This window comes from Meles meles, chromosome 7 (assembly GCF_922984935.1).
Source record: "Meles meles chromosome 7, mMelMel3.1 paternal haplotype, whole genome shotgun sequence".
Taxonomy (NCBI): Eukaryota; Metazoa; Chordata; class Mammalia; order Carnivora; family Mustelidae; genus Meles; species Meles meles.
This window is the reverse complement of record NC_060072.1, coordinates 59010798-59030011: the sequence shown is the minus strand read 5'-3', so window position 1 is coordinate 59030011 and position 19214 is coordinate 59010798. Positions and strand designations below refer to the sequence as shown.

At 43.8% G+C, this 19214-nt stretch overlaps 1 protein-coding gene across 1 annotated transcript in view; it reads right to left on the bottom strand.

The window, feature by feature from the left end:
* Nucleotides 1–644: 644 nt before the first annotated feature.
* Nucleotides 645–19214, bottom strand: part of PTPRO (protein tyrosine phosphatase receptor type O) — a 242160-nt gene continuing 223590 nt past the window's right edge. Inside the window, exons 20-27 of the mRNA XM_046013693.1 lie at nucleotides 16550–16640; nucleotides 15392–15468; nucleotides 14674–14808; nucleotides 14322–14444; nucleotides 10808–10962; nucleotides 9614–9749; nucleotides 2980–3100; nucleotides 645–1995 (exon numbers count right to left, since the gene is read on the bottom strand). Of these exons, the coding sequence (XP_045869649.1) occupies nucleotides 2996–3100; nucleotides 9614–9749; nucleotides 10808–10962; nucleotides 14322–14444; nucleotides 14674–14808; nucleotides 15392–15468; nucleotides 16550–16640 (822 nt within the window). The 3' untranslated portion in view covers nucleotides 645–1995; nucleotides 2980–2995. The remainder of the gene's footprint in view (nucleotides 1996–2979; nucleotides 3101–9613; nucleotides 9750–10807; nucleotides 10963–14321; nucleotides 14445–14673; nucleotides 14809–15391; nucleotides 15469–16549; nucleotides 16641–19214) is intronic.

The following is a 19214-nucleotide window of genomic DNA, read 5'->3' as shown; positions in this document are numbered from 1 at the left end:
TCCTGACACGGAAGGGGTGCTCAAGAAAAACATGAAATATTCACGAAGTGCTTTAAGTTTCAGGGGGAGTAATATTCCGGTCTGCGAAACCGAAATGAATTCCATCTTACCCACGCATCTTATCGGCTCCATCTGAGGTTGCCCACGTCGCTCTGGACCTGTCCTTGTGTGAAAATCTGAGAATGTCACACATCCATTTGCCACCTTTCTTTAGCCCCTGAGAATGGAGCAATACATTATTCACATGTCCAAGAAGGGAAAGGAACAGGAGGGGTGAGAAGAGGAGGTGGGAGCAGGGAGGTGAGAAGGGGAGGAAGGGAGGCAGTGGAGAACTGACAAGGCCCGCCCGAGGAGCCCAAGCTGTTAAGCTGTGGGGTCTGGGTGTCCTCTGCCGCTCCCCCTGCAAGGTGAACCTGCGGCTCACTGGCCCGCTCTTGCAAAGCACCGTGCCAAGGTCTGCCGTGGCCAGGCCTTCTCAGTGACAAGAGCCAGTGGGGTGTGGAGCTGCTCGCTTGGCATCCTTCACCGCCACTAAGGTCACTGATAAATTATTAAGCTGCTCCTAGGTACATGGCTCCGTGAAGATGATCAGGAGTGAAGGGAAGCCAGGGCAAGGGGTAGTGATCAGATATGCAGAGAACAAAGCCTCCGGAAGTGCATGCGGGAAGGCAGGACAGCCACAGTGAAGCCATCAGCTTCTGTTTACTCTCAGCTCCAAAAGCTTTCCTTGGTGTATTCATACCACCAGCTCTTATTTTTAAGGAAGTGACACAAAGTAACAGGCTTCACAGTGCTGTCAGTGTCCCTCTTGACAGCCTGTAGATCACAATACACAACCATGTACTGTAATTATACAAAATCCAGAAGAAGAAAATGTTACTAGTTACACGGGTTAAAATGAAACTGGTAACCCAAACGAAAACAAAACCAAAAGAAACTTCCATTGGAGTCCATAGAGACAACAGCCAATTTTTTTGACAGTAGCCAAATCACCGTCCTAGCATGCTTGCAGTTCGTTGCCCTAACATCATAAACCCCCAGTTCTTCCGGGGGGGAGGGGGGAGGAAAGTGCGTTTTCACAGCCTATACAGTTCTCAGAGAAATAGCTTTCACATGTATGCAGGTCCACAGAAAAAGGAATGCAAACTCTAGGCACCAAGGTTGCTCAGACAGCAGTGGAGTCTTAAAAGTCCTTCTTCAAACTGCTCCGAACCAGATCTGGTTTGGTGAAAAAAGAATCTGGACAGTGACATTAGTTCAAGAGGGCCCAGGGGAAAACAACACTTAACTGTTAATAAGGAAGAAAACCATCAAGAACTAGAACAATGAAGACTTAAATATTTTTTCTACTCTACTTTGAAGATGAATTACAGCTTTTCATATTTGGAAAAGATACGCAGTTGATCTGTGGGTAGAGCCATTCCCTCTCTCCACCCCTCCACCTGCCCCGCTCCTGGTCCAGCAGCTTAATGCCGGAGGACAGATATCGCTGGTTCAATTTCCTTGAAGTAGAATTAACATTTCCTCATGTGTGGCCAGGCCGCTTTTTAACAATGAGGTACAATTTGATACTAACAATTCCTGTTCTCTCTTGGGCTACGGGCTTGGTTGGTCGTGTGAGCAGAAAACGATTCAACTTCCTGATAAATCACACATACAAAAATTATTGCACTTAAAAACAACAACAAAAAAACTCAGCCCAACCAGCCAAGGGCCAAGGAAACTCTCTGGAAGTGCTGTGCTTCCTGCCCTTTGCAGAGCGTCTGGACCTCTGTGGTGTTTCGTTGAATTTGGTCCATTATTAAATGTCCAGAAGTGAAGGAGTCCGAAAGACACTGTAGGCTCTTTAAGGCTAAGTCTTCCCGGTGCTTCAGGGAGACCGATTATCTCCTTGGCCTCATATGACAAAGTAGGGGCTCTTCTTAGCAAAATGGCCAGGAGGGCCTCTAAAAAACTCTGGAAGCAAGGGAGGATGGGTGCACACCATGTCCTGTCCTGCAGATGAGAGAGAGAGAGAGAGAGACAGTGAGCAGCCCGGCAGGGACAAGCCACACACCGACAGGTCTGGGGCTAGAAGTAGAGCATTCTCCTCCTGATTCCACTGTTTGCTCTTTACACTCAGCCCCATCACCCATGTGGACACAGGCTTATCTGGGCATCTTTCCCCCTTTAAGTCCCTTTTGTGGATCTAAATATCTTTCACTTTTTGGCAAATTTGTCTCTCAGTCTTTACCCATTATGAAGAAAGAATACTAATCCTATCCTGTTACCCCACTGATCCATATGCTCTTTTTCCTTCCATATGAATCCTGCAATGCACGCCTGTCCTCTCCCAACCCTGTGAATGGTCCCCCCCACCTCATTGTACTCAGATACATTTCACACTGTTTACTGACTTGAACTGGCATATTGTTCCTTCGGCTAAGCGTATAACAGCTCCAAAATAGGATCTCCTGCTTAAAGTTGAGCACAAGGCATTGAATATGTTACTGATGTTTTCAGGAAGTTCTCAAGCAAGTGTTCACATAATGGATGGAAGCAAGGTGTTCCTCCATTCCACTATTCTGAGACTAGTGTCAATTTTTTTTTCCTTTGGGATGTATACTCCAGCTCATATGTCCTTTGTAACCCCTTGTATGACCCTTGTTATCAATAAAATATTTGCACAAAACACAAGATAAATAGAGTGCGACGGCAGCATCCTGATATCTCAGACACAGATCCAATATCAGGACAGCTGAAGGCTCCGGATGGAGGGAAGAAAGGTCAAATCCTCATGGGTTGCCGAAGCTCCAGCCTGTCATATCCCCCAGCCAAGGTGAGCTGAAGCGCTAAGATCTGCACGGTAGTACCGTCTCCCTATACATTTGGGGGGTCAGAACCAATACAGCTGGTGACTGCTGTCTTCTGTTATATTCCATCATGTCCCCTCCCATGGTTCGAAGACAGAGCGCCGACGATGGCCTTATCGCTACTTACCACTCCGGATTTTGAACTAGGACTTGCTAACGTTCTCATAGATGACATCGCTGATGCAGAACTGCTGCTTCTTCTTCATCCACATCAGTTGCACACACTGATGGATGAAAATGTACTGCTCCTGGAGCAGAAGACCGAAGCAGGGTTCAGAGCGAGTATTGTGCAAACACACGCAAAGATATAGTGCTTTCCTACTATAGCGGGATTAGATACTCTGATCTGATGTCAAAGGAAAAAATGTTCATTATTTAGGAGATAATTTTATAACTAGAAAATCCAAGAGAATTGACTGTAAAAGTATTTTGATTAATAATAGAACTTAGGTCATCACAGCTTAACGCTAAAGGCAATGACTATCCAATCAATAAATTATAGGCCTATTTTGAAAAAAAAAATTGTGTATCATCTCATAGTACACCAAAATGAATTCTGGGAAGGTTAATAAATTAAGCCTTAAAAAAGGAGGGGGTTGTTTAATACAGGTTAGTTTTTCTTTGATTACTTTTAGGAAGGACTTTCTAAACTTCAAAGCAAGGTAGTAAATTACAAATAACAATTTCAAACTACTGTATATAAAACAAAGTAAAATAAATAATATAAAGGGTAAATTGGAAGCTGGGAAGGAAAATTATTTTCTAAAATTGTGACAAAATGTTGATACCTTTTTAAAAAAAACACACTTATTCAGTATCAAGATCAGACATTTAGCAATCAATAGCATGGGTGCAAAAAAAAATCCAATTAAAACCCGTTGTTACAATGATTTACACTTTCTACAGAACAGAAACTAAACAAAACAGAACAGAAACTTAACTAAAAACAAAACAGAAACTAAAACAGAAAACCTGTTATACAATTTGTCATAAAACCAGTCCTCGAGTTTTTTGCTCATGCACCTGAGTATTGTCTAAAACATGTCTTCTTTGTAGCAGCGAGGCCCTGCTACCACTGTGCTTGGCTGAGGTCACAGATGTGTTGTAACCTGTAGCTTCTCTGGCTCTCCTCTCCTGCTAAGCCTTGTTTCCTGGCGGTAGTGAAAACCTTCTGCCACTGCCATCACTACTGCTGGAACCATCATAGCCACCTGGTTTCGTGGTTTGGTAAAGCATTGGCCTCCACCACCACAGGGGCCAGAGCTGCTGCCTCCAAAATTTAGTCCTTCCATGGGTCCCAGCTTTGAAGATTGATTGTTGTAGTTGCCAAAATCATGACAGCTTCTCCTTCCTCCAAAATTGCTTCCATCATTATCCATGAGAGCCATCCATACCATCACCACGTATCCACCACCTCCTTGACTGCCACCAAAGCCACCTCCCCGGTTTCCACATGACCACAGTTGTCATTCCCACAAAAACCACCTCCACGACCACCACCAAAGTTTCCAGAACCACTTCGACCTCTTGGGATGCATGAAGCACTAACCATCTCTTGCGTAGCTCGGACTTTCCTTACTTCACAAATGTGGACATTGACGGTGTGGGATTTTTGAATGACAATCTTGTCTACAGGTTCATGGTCATCAAGTGTTACAAAAGCAAAGCCTGTTTTTGCCACTGCCTTGGTTGGTCATGATTTCAATCACTTTGATTTTCCATACTGTTCAAAATGATCTCTTAGATGATGTTCTTCGGTGTCTTCTTTAATGCCACCAACAAAAATCTTTTTCACAATTAAGTGGGCACCAGGTCTTTGAGAATCTTCTCTTGAGACAGCCGTCTTTGGGTGCACATCTCTTCCACCCCCCTTGTGTGGCCTTGCTTCGTGGCTGCCTCCACTGCCTCCACGGGGCCATACTTGACAAACCCAGAGCCTCTGGAGCACTTGGTGTTTGGATCTCTCATGACCACACAGTCCGTGAGCATTCCCCATTGCTCAAAAATGGCTCCTCGGCCTCTTATCAGTTGTTTGAAAGCTCAGATCTCTGGTGAAGAGCTTTTGCCGCTGTTCAAGCTCTTAGGAGACTGACTTAGATATAATGGCGGTGGGAAGGAAGACTTTAATGTTGCTTACTTGGCGGACATCCACAGGCAGAAAGGAATAATCTAACAAACGTATCTTGATACTTTTATTTTTGTTTAAAATTCCTCGAGTCAGTGACACACACACTTAAACTGGCTGATAAAATATATCGGTGATGAGACCAAATACTCCTGGAAGGGAGGGACTATATCTTTTTATTCCTCATGCCTAGTACTCAGTGCGCTTATGAAGAGTTTTCTGAAGTAAACTGAGGAAATATTAAAACATATGCAAAAGATGGAACATAATAAAAAAATGTAAGTTGAAACAATTGTGTCTTGTCTATGACATGAACAAAGCTAAAGGAAAATGGTGACGCTCCCTGATGGCTTGAGTTTGCTGAAGCTGCCATTTTCATCTATTGTTGGTGGAGGTATTATTACTAACGTGCTAGTAAATGGGTTTGTGGACACAGACAGTAAACAAGTGGGAAAGGACTCAATTTCATGTCCTATAAAAAGGAGAATGTTAAATAAGACACAGCAGATCTATATGAAAAATTATTCAGTCTTTAAAATGAGATTTATAGAGTTTTGGACAATTGGGATGATATGATAGCAAAATGTTAAATGGAAAATTACAGTGTAAAGTTAGTAGCTGTACACATAGCAGATAAGGTCTAGTTGTATACAAATCATACTTGAATGAAGATAAAGGTGAAGTACATCAAAATATTGAGCGTAGCTGTCTTGGTGCCATGAAATCAAAGTAATCTCATGACCCTTCACCTTTTTTCTTTATTTCCAAGAGCTTCTAAGTAATACCATCAGAAATAACCTTGACATAAAAGCCAGTCACGATAGTCACAGGAGTTAAGGGTGTTTTGTATGACAACTTTATAAAGGTTGGGTTAATACTTCAAGATTGATACCTCAGCCTAATCTGTATTTTTCAACAAGCTTTGGAGTAAGTATATTCCCTTATTTTGTGATAGTATCCCATCCATAACTGACCACCTCTTCTCATCATCACACATCACCCCATTGGTTCTGGGCTTGTGTCAAGCACTGGGCACCACCAGGCCAGAGACTGCCTTGTTTTTCAATTCAGAACTAGTCAGTGACCAAACTTTGTGTCACAAAGGAAAAAAAGGGGCTGGACCCCAGGAAAAGTAAATGCGAGACTATTTACAGACGCATCCCTGAGAGCCCCTGAGATCTAAGCTGTTGATCTGGATGATGGCTGCTCAGGACAAAGCCCTCACTGACCTCCAGGGAAAGCCTATTAGAGGAAAATCAAACAAAACCTTTGATAAAAATAGAAGAGAAGCCAAGAGAGGCGAACGCCACCCCACATAGAGCACTTTATGGTTTCAAAATGCTTGTCTAGATTCTACTATTCATTTAATGGATACGCCACAGCTGTTCATGAAGGTATCACTCACATTTTACACATGGGGACAGGGAGCTATGAGAGGGGAAGGTGGGTGTGCGGTGGCTGTAAGTGGCCCAGGCCGACTCACAGAGTCTGGCCTGTGGGCCCCAACTCCCTAACTACCCCTTGCTGCTCCTGGGGAGAAGCTCATAGCCTGTGCCCCGTCAGTTGAGAAAGGAGACGAGAACACGTCAAAGTGCAGCCCGCGCAGCATGTTGCCATGACCGGAAATGTGTGTCTCAGGACAGACCATTTCAGTCAGTTAGTTCTGCTATTTCTGGAGTGGGGCAGGTAGAATTGAGATGACGGGCCATCTAGAGGAGGCAGGAAAATTACAAAACTCCCTCCCATGAGAGGGAACCTGGTTCATAGCACACACGTGGTTATATAACTGGAAATCAGCTGGAGAATCACTCCCACCTCTTGAAAATCACTCGTGTCGAAGGGGTACTGTGTGATGATAAAACCAAAGAAAATAATTTGTTACTTTGCTCCTTATTTGTTAACATCAGTAAGGTCGAAGGCAGCAGGACTAGGGTATCATGAATGGGCTCAAGGAGGATGTTAGGAAAACCCTAACATTCAGAATCCAGGTTGAACCATGAAAAGCACAGGAACCAGGAAAAACAAAGGTAAACGAACAAGATGTTCCAGACATAACTAACAAAACAGACATAAATAAATAGCTCAAGCTAGACAGCCTTCGCTGCAGAATCCCGAGGGAACTCAAGAGCGAAGCTGGAACAGTTGGAAAATATCAGTAACTTATGGTGACCTCTGCCTCTTTTGCTGATTTTGAGTTTTCCCACCAGAGTTCAGGGAAGGGATATTGCCCTTTAAAAAGACTGTTTCCCTGGAGATGTCAGCCTAAAACTGTTGCTGGAAACAACAAAGCCAAACAACCAAGATTTGGGACCAGAAAGTTAGGGAGAACGCAGAACACTTCCTCAGCTCTGCCAAGACACATGGGCTGACTGCTCTAGTTCGGTGCCATTACCACACTTGAGAAGAGATAAATGGTGTTGCAAATTGGATGGAGGGTCTGTCATGCGAAGGTAGTTTTTAAAAAGGCATTAGGATTCTGTAATTGGGAAAGCCAAAGGCAAATAGGCTATAATCAAAGTCTATAAAATTATAAGAGGCATAAATTAAGTCAATGGGGCAGACAATTCATCACATCCAAAATAGTTAAAATAAGGAGTGGCCCTTTGAAGTTTGGGGATTAAAATACATAATGGGGAGTTTTAACCACATATTAGGATGTAAATTTATGGGAGTGAAAACCAAAAATATGGACCGATTGATAAAGCACTGTTTAATCAGTAGGTAGTGGGCTTCTCTGGGGAAGCAGAACATTTTGAGCTTACACCAACGAGGTAATGTTCGTGTCCCCACTGTTGTAAATTAGAAGGCAGCTGGGCTGGGATGTGAGTGGGCTCAAGGAAGTGAGCAAACACATTATCAATGAGAACTGCATGCGAATGGGTCACTCTTTCCAAAGTGGTATGATCTTGGTAAAGTGCAGAAATAAATCCCTTGGGTCGGCTGTATCGAGCCTTGGTCAGATGGGAGTGGGGAAGCAGGAAAGAAAAGTAAAGAGTAGGAGAGGAGAAACCAGAAGTGTGGGAAGAACTGAGATGCCCTTCAGCAGAAGAATCGATAAAGAAGATATCATCCATATATACAGTGGAATATTATTAAGCCATCAGAAAGGATGAATACCCAACTTTTGCATCAACATGGGTGGTACTGGAGGACATCATGCTGAGTGAAACAAGTCAAGTGGAGAAAGTCAATTATCATATGGTTGCCTTTATTTGTGGAACGTAAGGAATAGCATGGAGGGCATTAGGAGAAGGAAGGGAAAAATGAAGGCAAGGAAATCTGGGCTGGGTGGGGCACGGTGGGAGGGGGTTATGAACCATGAGAGCCTGTGGCCTCTGGGAATCAAACTGAGGGTTTTAGAAGGGGAAGGGGCAGAGGGAACGGGTGAGCCTCGTGGTGGATATTAAGGAGGACACGGATTTCATGGATCTCATGGAGCACAGGGTGTTATATGTCAATAATGAATCTTGGAACACTTGGAACATCTGAAACTGATGATGTACTGTATGGTGAATAACATAACATAGGAAGGAAGGAAGGAAGAAAGAAAAAGAAAGAAAGAAAGAAAGAAAGAAAGAAAGAAAGAAAGAAAGAAAGAAAGAAAGACCGACCGGAAGCGTGAACAGAGAGCTGCCATTACTACAGGCTCTTTGAGTTATACTGACACCTAGTGGTGCTTAGTAGGAAAAGCATGGGGAGACGAAGGCAGCATTTCATCTCTTGGAACTTGAGTAGGTCAGGTCAGGTTGTTTTCTACTCTACAAGCGTTCCGCCCCCACACTCCCCGAGCAAAAAGGATTATTGTATGCTCCAAGCTGAGAGGTCGCAAGTCCCGCACGGTAACGAGGGTTCCGAACCAGCTACTGTGCGTGGGTTTCGGAGGCACCCAGAAGCCCACATGCTGCTGCTGGGAGGCTGTGTGATGCTGTGTGCCCATGGCAGCCCAGGGCTAACCACTCCGGCAGAGTGCATTCCAAGGCTTCCAGGCAGGAGAGGATGGGACGGAAGAGGAGGAAGAGGAAGCACACAACACTGGTGGGTATTTCTGGGAATGCTCCCACGTCATTACAGTGGTAATTCCTTTAGATCAAGGACACTGGCGGCATGGCTCCGTTGGGAGCTGGAAATCCTTAACGTCATAAGAGGGACAGAAAGCATAAATCCAGCCCCTGATCATCATCCAAAGTGCATTGGGACAGAGAGTCACATAGAGGACGAACTAATGCCAAACTTACTGAATCACATCTAGCATTTCAAATATAAATTAAATCACGTCAGTTCCACAGTCTCCTCTTGGTGGCATTTACCCAGATCGGCTGTCACCTTCACTGAACTCCGTCTGTCCAAAGAGGTTTTATTCTATTATAGATATTGTAGATGCATCCGTGTGCCCTGGATTACTAAAGGGCATAGGACGCCAACTGTAGGGCTAGCTAGCACTATACACTGAATGGATTTCTAGAGGCTAATATCTATTTTTTTTTGTACCTTAAACAGTTTGAACATGCACACTAAGAAACTGGGAAGAGCAGAGGCAGAAAAAAACTGAGACAATTGTTTTGAAACATGAGACTGAATCACGAGAAGTTTCTCAGTCCAGGGCATATTTGAAAATACATTTTGATTCCGCTCCTACCTCTGTCTGCACCATAGACATCCGGTACGATCGCATTTCTGACACCAGCCCTAAGATGTCGACAAACTCATGATCCCGAATGTGCTGCAGGAGCCTGTCCAGGGCAATGAATGTTCCTGTCCGGCCGACTCCCGCACTGCAAGAGAGAGTCCAGACAGCATGTTCCTCAGACAGTGATTTTATACTGTTGCAAACACATTGGCCACTAGAAAAACCCCCAAACTACAGGTAGCACCACTGAGAAAAAGGAAGAAATATTCCTGAGAAAAGTTCCCTAGTTTGAAATACACGATTGTGGTTGGTGGTTTTGTTTTGTTTTAATTTGAGAGAGAGAACTCAACGGTGGGGTTAGGGGGATGGCTGGGAGAGGGAGAAGCAGACTCCCCACTAAGCAGGGAAATGCACATGGGATGCAGGACTTGATCCCAGGACCCTGAGATCATAACCTGACCCAAAGGCAGACGCTTAACTGACTGAGCCACCCAGGCGCCCGCTGGTGTGTCTTTCAGGGTCACATTTCTGAATCGCCCTGCTGCCTCCCTCAAAGAGGTGTGGGGCCCCCTGTTTCCTGAGGAAGGTAAGGAGTCCAGAGGGAGCCTGCTGGAGACTTGCTTCCTGGTCTCAGGGAGCTGATAACACAAAAACCAATTCCAGTCTTCCTTGTATCCTTGGAGTTTGGTCACACCCCCTGCTAGAAAGTCGGCTTGAGAGACCACACACTAGCTCTAGGTCTGGGGCGACAGCCATTTGCAGGAGGTCAAGAATATTTATGTTATTTAGTGCTGTGATTAGTGATTTTTAGTCCCACATCGTGTTTGGCCATGTTATAAACCACTCAGAATCACTGGGAGCGCCTGAAGGCATGGATTTGAGCCCTAATCCCTCCCCATTCCAGCTGCATGAATTTATGTGACTCCCTTTACCTCCCCTCTGCACTTCTCAGGTTTTTTTTTTTTTTCTTTTATCTGAAAGTGAGACTAATAGGATCTACCTCATAGACTATGAGGAGAAAGAAAAGCCATATTATAAGCAAATCATGTATCTAGTGAGATATGCGTTAACTGTAAATTTTAGAAAGTCAGAGTTCATGTCATGGTGAATTCAGTGGGACCGGGGTATATGGAGGACTGGGCTCTTGGCTTTGTAAAGCAGAGCCTGTGGTACCACCAGGGAAGACAGGGCTGACGAGGTTACCTGCAGTGCACGATCATGGGGCCTTTGCTTTTCGTAGCTTGCTGTCGAACCACGTGTACGAACTGCAGGATGCTCTCGGCCGCATTTGCTGTGGGTACCCCGTGATCGGGCCACGCCGTGTAGTTGAAATGCATCACATCCTGCGTCTCGTCCGCCTTTAGGAGGAAAAGCCAACACAAGCATGAGTGTCACGGTGTGCCCGCCAGACGGCCTGGGCCTCCTCAGCCTCAGAAGTTAAAGCCCGTTCCCACCCTGGCCCGTCCCTCTTCTCTTCCCAGCCCTGAGGATGGTGTCTGGCACAAAGCAGGCCCTGAAAAAAAAAACAAACTAATTGTATAACACTTCAAAGAGTAGGGTAAAGAGGTGATTCCATGGCTTTGTAGAGATAAGAGCTCCAGTGGATCGGGGTTTGCCTCCCGGCTTGGCCTTTTGGCAACTGCATCAGCGTTGGTCCATGAATCCGGTGGAAGGTGCAATTGGTTCCTTCCTGTCCCCGGGTCCCCTTCACCAGGCTGATGCACCCCTTTTCCAGCTGCTGCTAACAGCATATGGCTGCATCCTCCTCATGGCTGACTTCTACAAAGGGACCTGCCTTGCTGGAATATGCCCAGGGAGACGTGTTTTCCTGAGGAGGGCAGCTCACAGCTGAGGGATGACGGATACTGGGGTACAAAGCACCTGCCCCCTTATGTCAGGGGGTAAGCTAACAGCACGGTGCCATTCACTGCTCCGGCCATCTCCGTGGGATCCAGCTGAGGCCAGAATTCAGAAAAACCCACTGCTGTGTGTAGATCCTTCCCTACCCTGTCCTATCCTGCTTACCTCCCTTAGAGATTTTACCCAAGTTTATACTTTCAAAACCTCACCAATAGGACAATCCCTGTCTTGTGTTCTGACCCAAGAAAAACTTGCTGAACATGTTTTCTCATACCTAAAATAAGCCCTTTTAGACGTTATAGGATAAAATAGCCCATCACAAGGATGCTTGTGAGAATTAAGTGTGCTCATGTCTGTGAAGGATGGGACCTGGTAGATATGGTCATCACTATTACCTAATTACCACCACCCTCTCCCATCCAGCTCAGCGTAGGTATACGGTTGGTTCTGGGAATCCCAGTGGGTTGGTATGTTTTGTATATTTATCTCATTCATATTAACCCATATGTCAAATACATTCTTGTCCCCTCAGAACTGAGTAATTATCAGTGAGGGTATGGGCCTTCAAGATTCACTCTTCCTCTTTCTTTCTCTTCTTCTTCTTCTTCTTCTTCTTCTTCTTCTTCTTCTTCTTCTTCTTCTTCTTCTTCTTCTTCTTCTCCTTCTCCTTCTCCTTCTCCTCCTCCTCCTCCTTCTTCTTCTTCGATTTATTTATTTGAGAGAGAGAAAGAGTAAGGGAAGGGGCAGGGAGAGGGAGAGAGTCTCAAGCAGACACTGCACTGAGAACAGAGCCCCATTAAGAGCCCAATCTCACGGCCCTGAGGTCATAACCTGAGCCAAAACAAGAGTCTGATGCTTAATAGACTGAGCAACCCGGGTGCCCCAAGACTCACTCCTTTTAGTCTCTACTAATTTGTAAGCATAAAGATTTATTCTGTTCTTGTTATCAATTGTCACAAATATTCCAAATCCAGGCCTCACAAAGATCTAATTCATCCCCCTTCCCTCAAACATGCTAAGAGCCTAGAATCCACTCGGTGAATGGAATACTGTGCCGTAATTTGGAAGAATTTGGCCTGGTTATGAAACTAAAGTTAGGTTCAGATATTTGGGAGAAATGAATTCCTAAGAATCAGTGGTCTTGGGTGGAGTAAAATTTGTATAAATGTAAGTAAATACATAAACAAAGAATATACAGGTAAGATCTGTGCAAACATAAATAAACCAGTGCCCCACCTGCACCTCTCCCCGTCCCCTCGGCCCGTAAGACTCTCCATCCCCAGACATATGCAGTCCCTCCCTCACTGCGTTAAAAGGCTCCTTTTCAGACACATGGAGCATGTGTGCGCAAGTCTGCGAAGACGCCAGCGACTCATGGCTTTTTATGGCCAGGAAGTAACCCAAGCATAATAAATTGTGCAGAACGACTCCATTACCCAGCGCCATGAGGACTGAAGCACACGCAATCACTAGATAACTTTGGTTGCCCAGAGAAACTCCCCCAAAATGTTAGCTCTTTTCAAATACAGACTTCATGCAAAGACCTGTACATGGTAGGCAATATATGTGTGTGTGTATTATTACATATATTTTTTCAGATCAATTATATATATTTAATTGATAAATATAGCTAAAATATATATTATATATAATATATTACATATGTAATATATTATATATATTATATATAAATATAGCTAAAATATGAAAAGTGGTTCAAAACTAGGAAACACTTAAATTGTCACTAGTCTCTCTATAGCTTTCTATTGCTACAAGACAGAATTCTTCGTACCAGGGTGATCCCTGTCAGCTGAATAGCAGGGCACACATCAATGGGAACAAACACATTTTTTCTGGTTTTAGTCCCCAGTTCCTACTCAGTTCAGGCCAAGTTTTCAAATTTCATGTTATGGTCTTTTTCCTCCTTTCTTATTAAATGAGAAAACTATCCTTGTTACATCTTAGCCATTCCAAAATTTCTCTTACTCCGATTTCCTCAATCATGTGCTTTTATCTGGTTGTACTCAGAAAGCTCCCATGTGTCAGTATGAAGGGAATAAAGAAGAATGTGAACAAAAATTGAAACAGATAGAAAAAACATCTATTAGCACAGCACAATGTTCTTTTGCAATGTAACTTTCATCCAGGAAGCATAAAAATTTAGATTATGTGTTTATGGCCAAAAGGGGGCACTCTAGGACCAAATGTTTGTAACTATGGTATACACATCTTACCAGAAAACACTATTATTCCATGTTTTATTTTAGTGTTTTAAGACTGTGACGCGATTATCGTTGCAAGCTAGGTGACCATTTAAGACCAAGGACAAGAAGCATAGTACCGTCCAGACACTGATCTATGTGACTCTTCTCTGTCAAGGAAACAGGCATGGAACAGGCCCTATTTTGCGCTCCGCACTCTCTTTTCTCCTGGATGCAAACCCGGGAAATTTGTTCTCCTTTACCCAGACGTTTACACTGTCTTTCTGGCTGAAATAGCCAAGAAACAAAGCAGGATTCAAAGGGCATTCAGGTTGTCAAATATTTTTCTCTGAGGAACGTCTGTGAGCTTTCCACGCATTTTACTATTTTTGAAATCATTCATTCACCCCCTCATTTATTCATCCCACAAAGATTTTATAAGTGGCTAAGGGTTGGGATTACAAAGCTTATTAAAACAGGGTACTTGCTTCCCACACCATTGTGGATGAAATGGGAAATGATATGTTCAAAGTGGGATTTATCTCTTGAAGAAAGCAGTGTTGCCAAGTGTGAAGAGCTCACAGTCTGACATGATGGTGGGTTGGCCTCTGACACGTGGGCATCCCCTCAGCATGGGGACGTGCTTCGAGACTTACATAGTTAATCCGGAAGTGTCTGCGGGCCCAGTCGTCCCGCTCTTCCTCCGAGATCATCTCCACGGTGATGTCTCCGTAAGCTATGGGCTCTTCTGTGAAGGGCCAGTAATGGTCGCATTTCACCTGAGGAGACAATGGCACAACATTTCAAAACAAACAGGCGATGGAAGAAAGAGCCAGTGCTCACTTAGGAAAAACAGGAGTCGTTGTCTCTGAAGAACCGTGTCGTACTGTTGTGAGGATGAAAAATGGAGCAAGTGGAAGTCTCTGGTACACAGTAAGCACTCAAGCCATGGCCACGGCAGGTACGGGTTGTGCTGTCCCAGTGGGGACCCCCCCCCCAGGCACTTACCCTTCTTTTCTCATTACACTGCGTGAGCATCACAATGATCTGGGACTTTTGTTGTAGAACCATCTTCCAAAAGTCATTTCTGGTCTCAGGCAGTGGCCCCTGTGTGGCAATATACTCCTGAGGCGAGTTGTATCCCTGAAGGATGAAGTGACAAAGCTGTCACCTAAGGGGCCACTCTCAACACCAAACCCTGCTCCACACAAAGGAGGAAAACCAAAGAATTTACCGGGGATCAGCCTGGCAAAGGATCACACACCCCGGGTTGTGTTCTTTCCCTTTTTCATCAAAGAGGTAATCGGAGTAACAGACCTGCTCAGGTCTGCGTGATTGGAAGCCTTGTTCTCACACCTCTTTTATGAAAACAGTCACTGTTTTTAAAGCACAGGGGCTTGGGGGGAAGCCTTTGGAGTTGAGTTGCCGAAATTGAAGTTTATACATGAGAAAGGTGATCTTTAGGGTGATTATTTACTTTCACTTTCACCAGATCTTTATGGAGAAAGCCAAACATTACTCATCTTTGGGCTTCCTCTCCCCCATTTGTTATTCTAAAAAGGAATAATAGGAACTGTTCCTGAGAGCTGGGGGGCCAGGTGGAGAACGGCTCTCTTTACAACAACTGGATACCTCCCTGAATAGTCCCCTTCTTCCTGAGTTAGAATTGGGATGCCTGATTTTAAAACATTATTTTATTTTCTTTTATTTATGGTCTTTTACTTACAGGAATGTAGTTGGCATTGATATAGTCTGTGCCTTCCTCTTCATTCATGGAGACTAATCTCACGCGGCTAAAGTCATCTGTAAAGAAAAACAGGAAGAAAAAGATTAAAAATGGGAGCAGAAAGAATTGTCTTGACCTTCTCTATCCAAATAGCAAGTCCAATCAGCCCGTGACAGGGCAGGTCGAGTTAATTTTACCCTGATATTTCAGCCACACCACAGTTTTAGTTTCTTGTTTAAGTAAATATAGAAACACACCTCAATCAGTGTTTCCTCTCCATCAGCAACCCTGTCCTTGTCTCTGGGCTGTGGGGACATTGTGCAGGATCGTTAGAGGAACTAAAATATCAGGGATGTTGTTTGGAAGGCTAGAGGATGTAACCTGAATCCATGATTCCCATGTCAACCAGCACATCCAGAAAATCCACTACCTTTCGGAAACCTAGGTGTTGCACGGACTTTGTGTAAACAGACTTCAGATAAGAAAAGTGCATTCTGGAATGTGTACAGATGTAAAGTATTATAATGATGACACTGTGCAATTTGATCAAGAAGACTGATCAAGGAGAGAGTTCTCCTTCTAGAGCTTTTTCAGCTCTCCTCCTCCCCCGTCTCCATTTCTCCCAGCACTACCCCCTGCCCCCACCTCTAGCCAGTGTGGCAGAGAAGAAAGCTAAATCTACATTGGAAAGTATTTTATTTGTCCAGTAAGTGCTTCATATTATTCTTTTTTCTCTAATGTTGCTTTTATTACAAAATGTTAAGCAACAAGAAAACCTGCCAGAAGGAAGAAAGAGGAGGCATTTTAGTACATCGGTCTCCTTCCCTTGTCAGAGAGTTGATTGAAAATAGTTTATGATAGCTCAGATTATCTTATCCTAATTTGGCTAAGATTTCTGATTTCCAAAGAGCCAAATGGTCAGTCTTTCCTGATCATCAGACACAATTCAGTTGAAAGCAAAGAAATTCAATATTCCTACATAGGATGGGATCTAACAACATCAAAGCACAAATGGGACCAATGCAGTCACAGAGATGGCCTAGAGGATCTCGATGGCAGCTGGGCTTAGCCAGAGATTGCTGAAAGTGATGAATCTGCAGTAACAGTCGGTCAGCCTTTGAGAGACATGAATAAGAGAGGCTCTAGTGACAATCTTACACGGTAGGATGTTTGTGTAACGATTTTTACATCGGTTCAGCGGAAGGTCTGCTGCAAAGTGCGGAATGTCCAGTCCAATCAATTTCAACTCCTGCAAATGACAGAGAACAGAGTTGAGATTTCGGTATTTGGTGTGGATTGGATTATGGTTCACACTGGATTATTCCTCACTCCCCGTCTGTAATACAATCATCACACCCCCTCTTCCACATGAGGTTCCAGTTACTCCCTCTTGGGACAGAGTGCACTTCTCCACTCCACTGTTCTCAGCTTGTTTTGGCCAATAAACCTGGGTAGGGATCATTTTGATCAGAAGCTTTAAGTGTGCTTGCTCAGCTTGGTTTTCCCTCCTGTGCGACTGCCATCTGCCATGAAAAGAACATGCCCAGGAAAGCTGCTTGCCCCAGAATGAGGAGAGGCTTGCAGCAGACCTGATTCTGTCCTACAGACCCTTGAGGGAGGAAAAGAAAGAAATATTGTTGTGGATCCCTGAGATTTTGAGATTTACCCTATAGGATGCTTCTATAGCATTATTGCAGGAATAGGGTTAATACAATATGTAAATATTCTGAAAAATAGTTCAGTGATCACATGGAGAAGGTAAGAATTGTTTCAAAACTTGAAAACTGAGATACATTTCAGAGTTTTGGAGGTATATATTTACCGAAATGTACACACTATGTGTAAACCTTTCTGTTCTATGAGAAAATGTAGGTATTTCTCTTACGGGCAATAGCCTTAGAGAAAGTAGTAAAAGAATGAGTAACAAGTAGGGATTATTCCCTGTGTTATAAGAAGTAAGACCTACAGGCACTAAGTATCTGGCAATAAATTGGACAGTAAGAATGAATCAGTAGTGGATAGGCAAAGCTTTCAGTGAAAATAGGAACAACCAAGTATGTGCCTCTAAGTACATATCATTACTCCTACACATCCTATAATCAAAATGTGCGTTGGTAGGGCAACTTTTGTATAAACAGACAACCATCACACTTCAGCAAGATTATGTTACAGGCTAGGGGGCCTCTAAGCATTCATCTCATGTGTCTTATTGGAAACAAGCAGTTATGGTCAGGCCACCTGGATTTCCCAGGAGGCGTCATTCATACTGTGGCTGGTGTAAATAGCTCCCTGGAATTGGGCAGTGCACAACCAGTGCAGCAGATCTGGTTATATTTCTGTAGAAAGTTCAGGGAACTATTAGTAAATGGCATATACAATCATCTAGAAATGGAATAATATAGATAGTATGCACTTCTCTGTGAGCTTACTAACTGAGGCAGTAGAGAAACCACTTGCTATAATTTTTTTTTTACTCAGATAGGATGTTAATGTTGCACACACGGTTTACTCTTCATAATTCCTTCCAATTTTTACTCCAGTGAATCAGGAGTGAGAATACATATCTGGGGGAAGACTTTGGGAGCGTCTTTGAAAGACTTCTGAAAGGATTGGGGACATTGGTGATGTTCTGAGAGGCTGAAGAGGCATATCTCTTTCATGGCCCTTCTGTCTTGATTTGAATGTTCTTTGCAAACCATATACTTTAAAGAGACCAAGTTCTTGGGTCTTTTGCTACATCCACATAGAAGTTCCTTGACAGCTTACTGGGATGCAAACTGCAGTCCACACGGATGGACCAACCTGAATCACTTAGCTCTCTCTCCTTCCTTCATTCTGCAAGCCTTTGGGCTTTTTAAGATCATGAAATCCCAAGCTCTGGGGTCCAAGTTGAAGCCAACCTTAAAGAGAAGCTCTACTGACTTTGATCCTCAATTCACAAAAGGAGTTTTTCTGTCTCAGGCAAAATCCTTGCTTGCTAAAGGCCTTTAACCAGAAACATGTCATTGTTACTTTATAAGTGGTTTTCCATTTTAAAGGGTTTTCAAAGACTGACTATATTGTTCTTTTAAGTAACAAAATTTATTTTTAGCAAACTCCAACCAAATCAGTGTTATGTTTAGGTTGGTTCTTGGGCAGCTAGAAGCTAATTTAAATGATGCTTCCATTGCTTAAAATCTTTTGGAATTCTACCTCCTTTAGAGAGTGTCTTTAGAGATAGCTGGTCAAAACATCTGGCTTCTTTTGGTGTACCACTCATAAATCGTAGGATCTTGGAAAAGTAGCTCAACACTTGGTAACATCAGTTTAGTTATCTGTAAGATAAGGCTAACAACTTTCCATCCCTCAGTCCCGTAGAGTGACTCTCCAAGGGAACAATGAAATGCAATGCATGTGAATTCAGCACTCGTGATAACGGTGGGGAGATGCTTCTGTTCGGATTCTTTGTTTTGCTTTGCCCGGACATGTAACTTCTCCCTCCTCTGCCATTTGCACTAACAGACCCATAACCTTCTCCGCAAGTCCCCCGCTTTGAGGACAGACTGATGAGCCACAGGAAGAGGCCTCGGTGACGGAAGAAAAGTGTGGAAACAGATTGGAGCTGTGAGCAGGAGCACATATGGAAGCGGACTAACTGATAGAACTTTAATTGTGTGTTGCCTCCCTGCTGTAAGTGCCCTAAGCTGGTAAGAGAGGTTTAATTGGCTGAACACTGTAAATGTAAATTGCCTCTGAATCAAGGCAGAGCAGGAACGGCGGGGGTGCACAAAATGCTTCACAATCTTTTGTAATTTAGCCTGTCACTAAGTGGAAAATCAAATAC